This window comes from Camelus dromedarius, chromosome 2 (genome assembly GCF_036321535.1).
Source record: "Camelus dromedarius isolate mCamDro1 chromosome 2, mCamDro1.pat, whole genome shotgun sequence".
NCBI classification, from domain to species: Eukaryota; Metazoa; Chordata; class Mammalia; order Artiodactyla; family Camelidae; genus Camelus; species Camelus dromedarius.
Window position 1 is genome coordinate 25584947 of NC_087437.1, and position 13985 is coordinate 25598931.

The 13985-nt window shown below is 38.6% G+C and overlaps 1 protein-coding gene across 3 annotated transcripts in view; it reads left to right on the top strand.

Moving 5' to 3' along the window:
- The window catches only part of AGTR1 (angiotensin II receptor type 1), a 42797-nt gene extending 34465 nt beyond the window's left edge, over window positions 1–8332 (top strand). For 2 of the 3 annotated variants that reach the window (XM_010980571.3, XM_010980570.3), the window contains one exon: window positions 6284–8332. In XM_010980571.3, coding sequence (XP_010978873.1) covers window positions 6330–7409 — 1080 coding nt within the window. In that variant the 5' untranslated portion in view covers window positions 6284–6329 and the 3' untranslated portion in view covers window positions 7410–8332. Of the gene's footprint in view, window positions 1–2385; window positions 2463–6283 lie in introns of all 3 variants that reach the window. The other variant, XM_010980572.3, reaches the window with a different exon arrangement.
- Window positions 8333–13985: the final 5653 nt, after the last annotated feature.

Below are 13985 nucleotides of genomic sequence, written 5' to 3' on the forward strand. Positions count from 1 at the left end.
AACTTCCAGTCAAGAGAAAGACAATGGACTAAGAAATCATGGACATTACCCTTTTTCTCTAAATACATAAAACATCACATTACAGTTCTGAAGAAGAATTGAGACTACATGGGCCAGAGAAAAACCAACACCAACTGAGATAAAGTTCTAATGACTTTATTAGGATGGAAGTCAAGACCATAAGACTCATGTACTGAAGGCAATTGAAACTGGGTTTGCTGGCTAAAACCAGGAACTAGAAAATTATTGCCCATTGTGACCAAAGATTAAGCTAATTTCTGTAGACCAGAAAAATGTGACAATGGGTAGAGGGCCTATTCTACAGTATCTGCAACGTATGGGGTTGGAAACTAGGCTGAGAACTGGCATTATAAAACTTTTCCCAATCAAGTGAGTGTTGTATCCCCAAGCAGAAATTTCACCGGCCACCACCATCCAGATGCTCAGGCCTCCCAAAGAAGTTAATTCTCACTAGAGATGAACTCACAGCTAAAGATTACAAAACCTACAACGAAGACAAATGCCAAGAAAGAGTGTCTACAGATGAAACAAACAGAATTTATACCTGAAGAACTACAAATAGTAGAGCAACTGGATAGGGGCTCTTAACATACAGATGTTCAAAACGTTTAAGGAGATAAGGGTAGAAATAGAACCCATAAAATAAGAACAGAAGGTTAAGGAACAAGAGCAAGTGGATCTGAAAAAGAAACAAGTAGAAACCCTAAAACTTTTAGTGCCAACCTCTATGAGTCAATGAATTCACAAATGGATACTGAGTTGCTCCCTGTAGAATGCCTCATTCATTACTGGGCATAAACAATTGCATTCTAACGTCTAAATTATAAGATAGGAGCAATAAAGAGAAAGACTTCTGAACAGGACAGTTCATTGAGCTGTCCAGCACTACAAGCAAGTAACTTACAAACACTCGCCTACTCTTTCTGATATTTAAGAAAGATACCTTGATAGATTATCCTAAAATATAATTACTTGGTCTTTTAGTTCTCTATTATCATAGGAAGCTATGGGGTACTTTTTTTCTTTAGATTGTAAACTCATTAAAAAAAGGAGTTTGTAATGAACAATTTAATTAGATTGGTTTTGGCTTGCCTAAAAGCTTAAGAAGGTATTAATATTCTAATCAAAAGTCTTGGGGAAATATTCTTAGGAAAGAGAAAGAAAGAGAGAAAAGAGAAAGAGAGAGAGAAAGAGAGAGAGAGAGAGAGAGAGAGAGAGAGAGAGAGAAAGAAAGAAAGAAAGGAAGAAAGAAAGGAAGAAAGAAAGAAAGAAAGAAAGAAAGAAAGAAAGAAAGAAAGAAAGAAAGAAAGAAGGAAAGAAAGAAAGAAGGAAAGAAAGAAAGAAAGAGAAAGAAAGAAAGAAAGGGAAAGAAAGAAAGAGAAAAAGAAAGAAAGAAAGGGAAAGAAAGAGAAAGAAAGAAAGAAAGAAAGAAAGAAAGAAAGAAAGAAAGAAAGAAAGAAAGAGAGAAAGAGAGAAAGAAAGAAAGAAAGAAAGAAAGAAAGAAAGAAAGAAAGAAGGAAAGAAAGAAAGAAGGAAAGAAAGAAAGAAAGAGAAAGAAAGAAAGAAAGGGAAAGAAAGAAAGAGAAAAAGAAAGAAAGAAAGGGAAAGAAAGAGAAAGAAAGAAAGAAAGAAAGAAAGAAAGAAAGAAAGAAAGAGAGAAAGAGAGAAAGAAAGGGAGAAAGAGAAAGAAGAGAGAGAAAGAGAGAAAGAAAGAGAGAAAGAAAGAGAGAGAAAGGAAGGAAGGAAGGAAGGAAGGAAGGAAGGAAGGAAAATCTTCTTTCTTAGGTTTGTTTTTAAGAACCAGGGGCGCTGTCAAGGAATGCAAAGTAACTCCTACTAAAACAAGCAGTAGATAAATGTGGTGTGGCCACCATAAGCCAACCTTGTGTTTGTAGCAGACTGAAAGTTCCCACCTGACTCACGGCAAATTTATTCAGCTGCTTAAGATTATTTTTTACTCATACTTTGAAAGAACAACAGCTTGGTATTTTTAGCCTTTTAATGGCAAGAGAAAGCGCTTACCAATGATAAACTTTTTTTTTAATCTCTCATGCTTTTTTCACCCATGGCCAAATCAGCACTTGCCTAACATTCAAAAAATTATAGTAAAGATTCAAATAAAACACATTTATTAAACACTTGCTATTTGAAAGATAGGCCCAGTGCTTTCCAGTTATCTCATTTAATTCCCACAACAATTAAGTGCAATAAGAATCATTGCTCCCACTTCTTACAGATGGGGAAACTGAGGCTTATGTTCAGAGAAAGGGGGTGAATTATCTAGAGCCACACAGATTTGTAAGTGGCAAAGGAAGATTCCATTAGAAGCACTTTGACTCCAAATTCCATCTTTTTTCTCCCAAGAGGAAATGGTGTTGTGGAATTCACGTAAACCACAGAGCCTGAGTAAAAGCGATGGCGAGACCCAGAAATAGAGAGAGGTGGGTCCTCCTGTGTTTTTAATCCATATCCTACCTGCCTATAACCCTACTGGGAGAAGCAGCAGGATAAACGAAAAGCAGCTGCATCCCGGGACTCACAGTTTTGGTGTCCTAGTAGATCACATCTCTCTCTTTAAGCTCCTCACCAAAATAGCAGCCTTTCAAGCTTCAAAGAGAAAAGCAGCCTACTCTTTCCCACTTCTTTATCATCAATCTAAGGTGATGCCAATCATAAAGAGTTCCATTTTCTCTCTTCTCAAGAACCAAGTTTCCCTAAGAAAGCCTATGAGTGGCAACAGTGCAGGCCAGTACTGCCTGTGTCACTCTCCCATCTAGCACACATTCAGACCCCACACCCCTGCCCAGAAGGTTGTGCACTGTCTATAAATTTACAAGAGCAGTTGCCCATAGATGAAGCTGCAGGCACCTAGAAGAAGAGGAAGGTTCAAGTGATGACACTATCTACTCCACCTTAGCTGGCTAAATGGTTGCCTGGAAGTTTTAACCACTCTGTTTCCCATACATCCTCTACAGTCCAAGTACCATGTCTAGGAAACATCCCTGATCACTCCTGGACATCCCCCCACCAAGCTGGGTCAGTGATAAATCCAGAACATTCTATATGCCTCTGGTATGGTATGGTATGATATGGTATTCACCACGCTGGAGACAATTCTGTCTTCAGGGCTTCTGTTCCCCTAGCAAGACTCAAATGGCTCACTTGCACTGAAGACCCCAACATACAGTAGGTGTTTAGTGAATATGGGATGAATGGATGACTGCCTGCTGAATGCACTGTTTGCATCTCTGCTTCCTTGTGCTTGCTCCTCTATTTTCATCACCTAAAATTCCTCTCCCCTCTCTCCTTGCTAGGTAGGAAGTCTTGGTCATTACTTATACAGACATTTATGAAAAATTTTCTTCCAATTAGTATATTCAATGCTATGCCCAGAGTTTCTCAAGTAATATATTTGTTAAAATAATAGATGCTTCACTCAGAGTTCCAGAGCTGTTCCTCTAGCTGTCCAGAGCAACCTCTTACGTATTAAATATTAGTCATTATGAATCAATGGAAACAAAACGAGGCTGACCTTGGAATGTGAAGGAATCAGAGTCCAAAACTATGTTTACAAATTGGTCCTTTCAAATGTAAATTTTCCACAGAAATTCTTTTATAAATGCCGGTCACACTTCCAGCCTCGTCAATAAAATTTTATTCCCTCTAGACACAAAATTAATGAAACCACTGTGAGTTGTGTGCCCTCAAAGTAAGGTCAAGAGAGGAAAGAGGAAAGAGAGGAGAATTTCCTGCCTGCTCTCGGCCATCCAAGCTCAAGGCACCCAAGGGATCCTAATGCATCCAGTTTATTCCTTCCTCACTTTTAGCGCCTTGTGCCTAAGCTGCCGCAAATGTTCAACTCTGCTCTAGTTTTCAGTTACGGAGTTCAACCCAGGCCACTTTTAATCTTTGAGATTCTTTACCCTTGACATTTCCAATTTTTTCCTAGGCAAAATCCAACTTATTTCAACTAAATGTTAGAAGGAGAGCAAATAAGTAAAGTAATCCACACTAAGTTGTAAATGCCTGCTAGCCCATAAACTTTTTATGAAGCATTTTGTTTTTAATAGAGAATATTTGTTTACCTAAATGAATTTATACCCCTAAGTTGGCATAATTTCAGTAACTATGATTAAAAAAAAAACTGAAAAATCAGGAAAGTGTAGAGAAATCCTTCTGGGTGAGAAAGAAATAGGTCAAACCTCCCTGAGAGTCTAGCCCTAGTTTCTGTTAAATTATTCCTTCTTTCCATCTTCTGTTTGGTCAACTACAGATTTCTAGAAGTGCCAAGGGTTTTCTGGTCAGGTTGGTTTGGTTGGGGGTGGGTTTGGGTTTGGGTTCTGGCTAATTACCCAAGGTTGGGCCCAGGTTGACATTGTTTTCTGTCAGATTCTTAAGGGAGCAGAATGTAATTTGATTTCATTTGCCCCTAGAAAGTAATCTCAATACTCTGCTTATAGCTTTGTTGTATACTGTTCACTCATTCATTTGTCCACTCACTCTCTTATTCATCAGACATTTATCATCTGCCTCCTGGAATGTGCCAGGGCCTACACTAGTAAACAAGATGACTTGAAACAGGCCTTACCTCAAGCAGCTGTCACACAAGTGGAAAAGACAGATATGTCAACAGACCATTATAATATATAGGTCAAAACCTACACCCAGAGTGCCAAGGCAGCTCAGAAAATGGAACAGACAAGTCAGGAAGGCTCCACAGAGGATGTGACGTTTGCCTGTTTGTGGATGCTAATGCTCCCATGAAAGAAAAGGGAAGAAAGGGGTTTCAATTATATAGTTCAGAGTACAAAAGGAGAAGATAATGAGGACATAGAGCCAAAAACTTGGGTAGGGAGAATAACTGCCTCCTTCCGAGAGGCAAAGAGGCCACATATGAACCCCTTTTTCCCAGTGTTGTCTCTTAAAACCTGGCTACTTACATCTCTTCCCTTTCCTAGCACCACTTTGCACGAAGATGGACACTGTCTTAGGCACACATGTTCATCCAGCTCTTCCGGGTGCCAAGCACAGCTATCCTGGGCAGACTAGTAGTTCTATTCCTGTTCTTCTTCTTGCCCAGGACACTTTGCTAAAAGGGGGATGCACAACCTTGCTCATCTAGGGACCTGCTCCTGGCGGAGCAATAGGATCTTTACCCAGCATCACTACTCTTCATAGCCGACCTCGCCTAGACCCAGTGCTGGCCGTCACCTCAGAGCAAGTCTGTGCCACGTCCTGCCATGTTACCCTCACAGCATCTTCAGCCTCCCTCCCAAGGATTTTCTGATGGACTCCTGTCTAGGGAAGAATATGTGGCTTTCTAAATCACATAAATGAATAGCTTGATTGCTGATTATGTAAAATATTGGAGCAAATATTTGCAGAAGTCAGAGCTCATTCCTGAGCATCTGATTGTTCCTAAAATCCTAAAGAACTGCTGCTGTCTTGAGTCCCCCAAAATACATGTTTTATTGATAATCCTGGCCTAATCCATTCACTTGACATCCTTGTTAGACAAACGGTCAATCTCAGAGTTAACTCCAGAAATGGTTTGTATGCACAGAAGTTAGGAGATTCTGGCCTTTTTGCTAGACTGAGTTGGAACTTAAAGAATAAGTGGTGACTGCCAGTAGTGACCTGGAAAACCATGTAGAGAGTGCTGTTCCCCAAAGTCTTGAGCCCACCCTATTATTCCCTCTTAAATCAATTCCCACAATGACCAATTCCTCAGTAACCTAGAGGCAGCTATTCAAATCACTTAAGGGAGGATGCTAATAATTTTTATACCCAAGACTGTGAGATAAAAGAAGTGGCTTAAAGGATAAGATATGGATATGTCTCTCTTCTGAGATGAAAGACTAATTAGCCTTGCTTATCTCAGGAAAAACTCAAGTCTTTCTGAACAACTAATTTAATTCAGTGGTATTCTCTAAGATTTAGATTATGTTTTTTAATCAATTTGGAAGTTAGACTTTACTTCTAGAAAAAATGCAAAGGACCTAGATAAGTTTATTCACAAAGGACCCCACTTCTATTTGTCTGCAGGATATTTATCACTTCTTAGAAAAGCAATATGTTCCAAAACTTAATTTAAATGTGCAATCTTAGATTTTACCAGTTCAGTTTTTCTCCAGAAAATGTGGTCTAATTTTTTTTCCTAAGACTAAAGTTGAGTTACTGTATTATGATTGAGAAACGAAACCATTTGTTTACATCTGGAATTTAATATTTTTTTTTGTCTTTTCATTTTTATTTTCTTTAGGTGCATTTGGCAAAGTGACTGAAACTAATTAACCCAGGAGATCAAAATGATCCTCAACTCTTCCACTGAAGATGGTATTAAAAGAATCCAAGATGACTGTCCCAAAGCTGGAAGGCACAATTACATATTTATCATGATTCCTACTTTATACAGTATTATCTTTGTGGTGGGAATATTTGGAAACAGCTTGGTGGTGATTGTCATTTACTTTTACATGAAACTGAAGACTGTGGCCAGTGTTTTTCTTTTGAATTTAGCACTGGCTGACTTATGCTTTCTACTGACTTTGCCACTATGGGCTGTCTACACTGCTATGGAATACCGCTGGCCCTTTGGCAATTACCTGTGTAAGATAGCTTCAGCCAGTGTCAGTTTCAACCTGTATGCCAGTGTGTTTCTACTCACATGTCTAAGCATTGATCGCTACCTGGCGATTGTTCACCCAATGAAGTCCCGCCTTCGGCGCACGATGCTTGTGGCCAAAGTCACTTGTATCATTATTTGGCTGCTGGCTGGCTTGGCCAGTTTGCCAACCATAATCCACCGAAATGTATTTTTCATCGAGAATACCAATATCACAGTTTGTGCTTTCCATTATGAATCCCAAAATTCAACCCTCCCTGTAGGGCTGGGCCTAACCAAGAATATACTGGGTTTCTTGTTTCCTTTTCTGATCATCCTTACAAGTTATACTCTTATTTGGAAGACCCTAAAGAAGGCTTATGAAGTTCAGAAGAACAAACCAAGAAATGATGATATTTTCAAGATAATTATGGCAATTGTGCTGTTCTTTTTCTTTTCCTGGGTTCCCCACCAAATATTCACTTTTCTGGATGTGCTGATTCAGCTGGGCGTCATACAAGACTGCAAAATCGCAGATGTTGTCGACACCGCCATGCCCATCACTATTTGCTTAGCTTATTTTAACAATTGCCTGAATCCTCTCTTTTATGGCTTTCTGGGGAAAAAATTTAAGAAATATTTTCTCCAGCTTCTCAAATACATTCCGCCAAAGGCCAAATCCCACTCAAGCCTGTCAACAAAGATGAGCACGCTTTCCTACCGCCCCTCAGAAAACGGAAGCTCATCCACCAAGAAGCCTGCCCCGTGCATTGAGGTTGAATGATCCACCCCGAAACCTGTCTGTGAAGTCATCTTGTGAAAGAAGGAGAAAGAGAAACATTCCTCTACAACATTTCAGTACCAAAACATGGGCTACTTTCCAGAATTTAAGAAGAAAATGGATTGTGTGGACTGAACTGACTTTTCTAAAGCTCTGAACAAAAGCTTTTCTTTCCCTTTGCAACTAAACAAAGCAAAGCCCCATTTTGCATTAGATAGAGGATGTTTGCTCAAAGAACGATGTCAGAAACTGAATAAATGTGTTGATTTGGAAAATTTTCCTAGTAGAAATGCCATCCCCCTCAGTCTGCTCTTGTTCTGTTATTCTTGATTTCCATATAAAGGTACTTAGAATATGTTAAACCTTGAGAGGAGCAACAGGAGATCGGAGCTCAAGATCGCTCTGCCCACCTTCCAAAGGGCAGTAAAGCTTTTCTGCCTATTTTGCTATTAGCAACTGTGAGCCACCTGTACCTGCTACTGCACATTTTGTGCAAAGACTTGCTAAGCAGTAGTTGTCAGGTTTCAGAAACTTCTGTGAAATTCAACCAGTGTCTTCTAGATTCACACTGCCAAAACATGCCAGCTAAATGACCTATTTGTTTAATGACATTACTGAAGTCACGTATAAAAATTAAAATACTTGTGAAGGTGTTAATCTGGTCCCAGGTAGTAGTGTCTTCCTAGTCATATTAGTTTTATTTTGTATCTGAGAAGTATATATATTTTGTGGTAAAAAGATTATATATCATAAAGTATGTCTTATTGTTTTAAAAAGTACATATTCTACCTATATATGTAAATGTATATGTACATCTCTAAACTGTTACTTTATTGAAATCTGGCAAAGTTACATTCACATTAAAATAACGTTATTATAATGCATTTTAGCTTCATTACTTAAATAGATGCTGATTTATCTTTAAAACAACTGTGAACAAATATAAACATATTTCCATTTAAATTTTGATACAAATGATAGCTTAATACTGTTGGTTATAGGTTTTATATCCTGCCATTGAAAACATAAGGAACACATTTTGTTCCACCGCACAACATGGAATAAATACATCATTTTGAATTTTCCAAAGTTTTTCATGCAACAAAGAAAAATTTCATTCCTTATAACATTAAAATAATACATTATTTTACACAAAATTTTTAATAATAGGATTTTTCTAATGGCATATATGATCATTGTAGGAAATATGGAATATATAGGGAAGCATTTTTTAGAGGCTTATTTAGTTCTCCTGCTCAAAAACCAGCATTTTTAACATTTGGGTGCATTTTCTTCCACTTTTCTTTTATTCATTATACACACTTACATGTATAAATCATGATATTGGAGTCATAATGTGTATAGTACTTTGTATACAAATTTTTCACTTAACATCATAGCATAGTAGTTTGCAACACCATTAAATGTTTTTCTAAAACATTTTAATAATTGCATAACATTGCAAAATACAGACACATCATGATACACTTAGCTAGTATCCAGATTGGAATATTTAGCTTTTTTTCTGATTTTTTAAGCATCATAAATTGTACTGTACTGTGCATGAACATTCAAGTACATGAATCTGATAAATCCCCTCAGGATACACTCCCCAATGGTACAACTGAGTATACAGATATGAACATTTTTAATATTCTTAACACTTATTGCCAAATACTCTCCAGAAAACTTACAATTTACCATACTACCAACTATGTATGACCATATCTCACCACAGCCTCAGCAGCATGGAATATTTACTAGATTTAAGCAGAGAAGGAAATTTTACTGTAAGGATCCAGGTGCCACATGCAAGAGCAGGGATGCAACTGCACTGAGGAAAGAACTGCAGTGTTTCTGCTCCCCTTGACAGCTGCCTCATGCTAGAGGCTTTTGCTGCTTTGGAGTCCACACAGAGCAGGTGGAAGCACTCATCTGAATCAATAAACAGTGGCCAAGGCTTGGGGTGATGCATGAAGAGCTGATGGGAGGCGTGGGGAGGGAGGGGTACGTTCAGATAGGCCTTGGTGGGCTGGGCAGAATCTCCACAAAGCAGCCTGTGACGTTAACATTCCCAAGGAGAGTTATTTTGTGAATAGATGTGGTCACATATGCCTCATTTGCCTTTTATTATGTTTTTAACTTCACTGATAGAATGCCAGCCACTATCTCCAAAGATCCTTTACTATTTTCACAGAGAATAACTTCTAAAAAAATAAGTTCTAGATCATCTCAAGTTATAGTGTAAACTCACCCTATTAGAAATCCCTCCGAGGCAAGTGTATAACAGTTTATTTTTTATTCCATAGTCATCTTAAGCCAAGAGATTACACGTACTCCAAACTCAGCAAAATATTTGATAAGTTACAGTTGATAAGATTTCCAGGAGATAATTAGATACCCACTATCTTGTGTATTTATTAACTGATGTGAATAACAAGTTTCAAGGCTTGTTTTCATTTTAATTTCATTAAATTATACTGTGATTTTTCCCCATCACACTTGTGAAATAAGATATTAATAAGTTAATGATTAATCTTGCTTTTTCAGTGAGGCCAACTTAATATTGAAGTTGAGACTACTTACCAAATGTTAGGATGGTATGCCATTATTTAGCCTTCATGAACATAGTTAGATGTTAGGTGGATTCTTTATTTTTTGGAATATTTTTTAAATTTATGCAGAAAGGAATATTTACCATGAGGTTTTAGGTGTCTAACAGAACTCAAAGGCTGTATGTATGTATATATATTCTGATTTACATTCCAATTCTTGTTTCCCCCATGAAAGTCACCTTTTCAGTCAATAATTCATTAATTCATGAATTCTAAAAATTTTGTATTTTTAACTATTCTGTGCTGGAGGACTACAGCTATGTAACAGTTAGCTTAAAATGCACAGTAAATGTCTCAAACAGCTGCTGTGGGGAGTATTAAAGAGAGTCAGGTAAGAAGTAGCTTGATTGCCAATCCATGGAAAGGCTCGCAAAGGTTTGATGCCACAGATTTTCATTTTCATAACTCTGTATACTGGGCCAATTTTCTTCCAACAATATGTGCCAACCTGGGGGACCAAAGAAGAGAAAATAGATCCAGACAGGTCACAAAAATGAAGTGAAGTGAGTGAAGGAAAGGTGTGGAGTGGAATTTTGAATACCGGTATGAAGGGTGGTTTCCCTGAGAGCTGCGAAGAAAGTAACTCAGGAGTAGATGAGATACAGGAAAGAATAAGGAGTGGCTGAGGCCTGGAGGCAGCCATGCCCTGCCTCAAAGGTCAGTGTGAAACCCTCCTGGAGAGCTGCATGCAGAGGCTTAGGGCCCCAAGGCCATATCGGATCCACTGGACCAAGACCAACTAGAGGAAGAAGGAACTTAAATATCAGGGAGGGAAGCTAGTTATAAACAGTAGACGGTGGTATGGGGCAAAACTCAACAGTATGATTTTTATATATTTCAGGCTGCATTTTGGGAAAGAAAAAGTCCTCTGAAGAGCCATCCATACTGGAGGTTTTGATGAGACCAAAGAATAAATATAAACAGAATAAGGAAATTGAAAAGGCAGAATACTGGAGCTGATGCTCAGAGAGTCATTTTCCAAATTTAAAAATCTGATTGAATCAGTTAAAATATGACACCTGTCTGATGTATTTGTATAGTGGACACTTGTGGACCTATCTGCACAGTGTCCCTTCTCCCTTATCATGAGAATTTCCCAACTCATCCAAGAACAGGACCACCCCAGAAGGAGCCATTCAATTAATCCATTCAGGCTTGAAGTGAACCAGTCACAGCTTTTTTCCTAAGGATTTTTCAAACAGATACTGATGAAGAGCTGTCCCATCCCCAGTGCTGGAAGTTGCTGGGAGAGAAGTTGTGAGATATATGCTGGGGATCTATTAACAGCCATGTCTCCACTCTGGAGAAATCTGGTCTGCACTGAGAGTGCAGTTAACAGAAAAGACAAGAAAGTCCTGGAGATACCTGAGTCCTTGATTCTCTCAGTGTCTGATGCCCAGCTATATCCCTGTCCACCTTATACTCAGAACCAGCATCCATTTCTTAATCAGGGGACAGACTATAATGACCTGTAGCTGAGATCTGCATGTGTTCCTTCCTGCTTGACCAATACGAATTGCCTTTCTATAGCAGCCACCACATCAAGAATTGACCATCTAGCAGGAAGAGTAGCAGTCAAGGTCCACAAATACCTTGATCTCTATTTTAATAAGGGATCATGTGGACTGTCCTCCTTTCACAAGTCTCCTTATGAAAGGTTGAGGACCAGGACATCCAGTAGTGTATGTGTGTTAGAGGGGAAGAGGTGTACTGATACAGAGGGACCTCTATTTAGATGGGACAAAGGATACTACAGTACCTACCATTGTAAATTATTATAAACTGAGGTCGCCTCCTGAGGCGGCATACTGGTAAAACACTCTGAAGCATAATATAAGGAGAGAGGAAATGAGCACCCCAAACCCCCTGAGAACTCAAATATATGACCTACATCTGCCTGGACCCTCCCCTTCTACCCAAGGCCTGGTGTTCTCCAGATCTCATAGAGCCTGCAATTACTTCATCCTACCCTGCCCAAACCCAACAGAAAAGGCCTTCGTTCAACAAGTCCACCAATCTTACTTGAGAAATGAGGTAACTGAGGTCCAAACAAATGAATCTTTATAATCAGAAAGAGACAGAATTAGAGTATCATCTTTTTTCCAAAAGACAATAACTTAGAATGAAAGAATTTAGCTATATGAATATTTAATTCCAAATCACTCATATACAAAGAAGCTTTCTGTAATAACCCTCTAAAAGTTTAAATACCCTGAGGTTTGCCCTTCAAGCAGCATGATAGGAAAATATTTATCTATGTGCTCAAGAGATGTAAATTTGATGAATAAATGATGTTCATTTTGAAACTATTAAAAGCCAGTTTTCTATTATGATTACTTTGCTTTAAATATCAAAATGATGATAAGCCAAATATGCCCCTGGGCCCATTTCTTGATTCTTTCCATGTCTTACAAAGCTTATTTTGAAAAACTGAACAAGATGAGAAATAAGAATCCTGGCTGAACGTCCCAGTGAGCAGGGATATATCTCACAGAACTCCTTTCCAAGCCTGATGAAATTCCACTATGCCATATTGGCACACAAAGTTGCTAACTGGTAATCTGCAGAAAATAAGCTTCAATTCTGCAAAATGGAAGACAGAAAACAGGCTGGTGTTAACCAACAGGGAAAAGCCCTCATAGACTTCACTACAGAGAGGAGAGTATCATACATGCAGACTCCTGAGCAAAAGTGCTGTGAATCAGCCAGCACCGTGTGATGGAAGAACCCCAGAAGTGGATTTGTTTTGACCAGTGGAATTCTCCTGGCCATTGCTGTCACAGAGAAGTTTCTAAGTAGTACTGAATAGACACAAAGAAAAGTAGATTAGACAGAGGGTAGGCAGGCATTTCTCTAAAGATACACCTCAATTTTAATCACTGGAAACATGCAACAACAGAGAGAGAGAGAGAGAGAGAAGGATCCCCTAACATATAATCTGATTCCCTTACAAATAACAACTGCTATTTTCATTAATTCACATAGCAAATGGAGAGTAGAAAAAAAAATCTTTCCACTGATATCACTGTATAGTTGTTCCTTGAGTCCCCCATCTGTTCCACCTTCTTCTCGAAATAGCCCCCTATTTCCATTTTGGTCCCCACTCCTCACATTTAGTGCAGAGTCTAGGTGGGGCTCTACCCCTATTGCCAACACACCCAATGGGAAATGTGAGGAGATCTAAGTAAATCAGCCCATATATTTCTCTGACTGCAATGGGATGGGCACATAACCTAAAGCGGCCCAATCAAGATGAATTTCCTTATTTTGCCAGGAGCCACCAGACAAAATGCTCGTTCTTTCTCATTACATAGAAGTTAAGCAGATGTGAAGAACAGATGCAGCATTTGGTCACTCCAAAGGGAGAGGCAGGAATTTTCTGGAGTTTTCAAAGGAAGCAAAAGAATAAAGCCAACACATGAGACCAAAATTGTGAAAGGCTGGACCAAGAATTGGAGAGGAATCAAGTCTCTATGACATCATTTGAGCACTGACTTTCTATGTCAGAAGCTAGCAGTACCTTCCAGGCTTCTCTTTTTTCTTAAGGTAATTGAGGATGAGTTTCTTATCAAAATTATCCAGTAAAACCCAATCTTCAGCAAAATCATCATAGCTGACACTTATTAAATTCTTATCAGAGGACAGTCAGAGTTCTCTGGTTATATTCATTATATTATGTAATCCTCATAACAACCAGCCTTATCAGTTCTATTATTATCCAATGGGACAAAAAGAGGCTTGGAGATTTTGTATAACTGGTCCAAGGTAACATGACTGGCAAATGCTAGAGCTGAAATCTGAACCCAGCCATTCTGACTCCAGATTCTGTGCTTTTATTTACTAAACTATGTTGCCCCCTGCCAGAAAATAGCATCACAAAATATGAATCATGTAGACACCTTCCAAAATATTGTCCATGTCTACTTCAAAATAAACATGGGCATTATTTTGCTTTGTGTTAAAC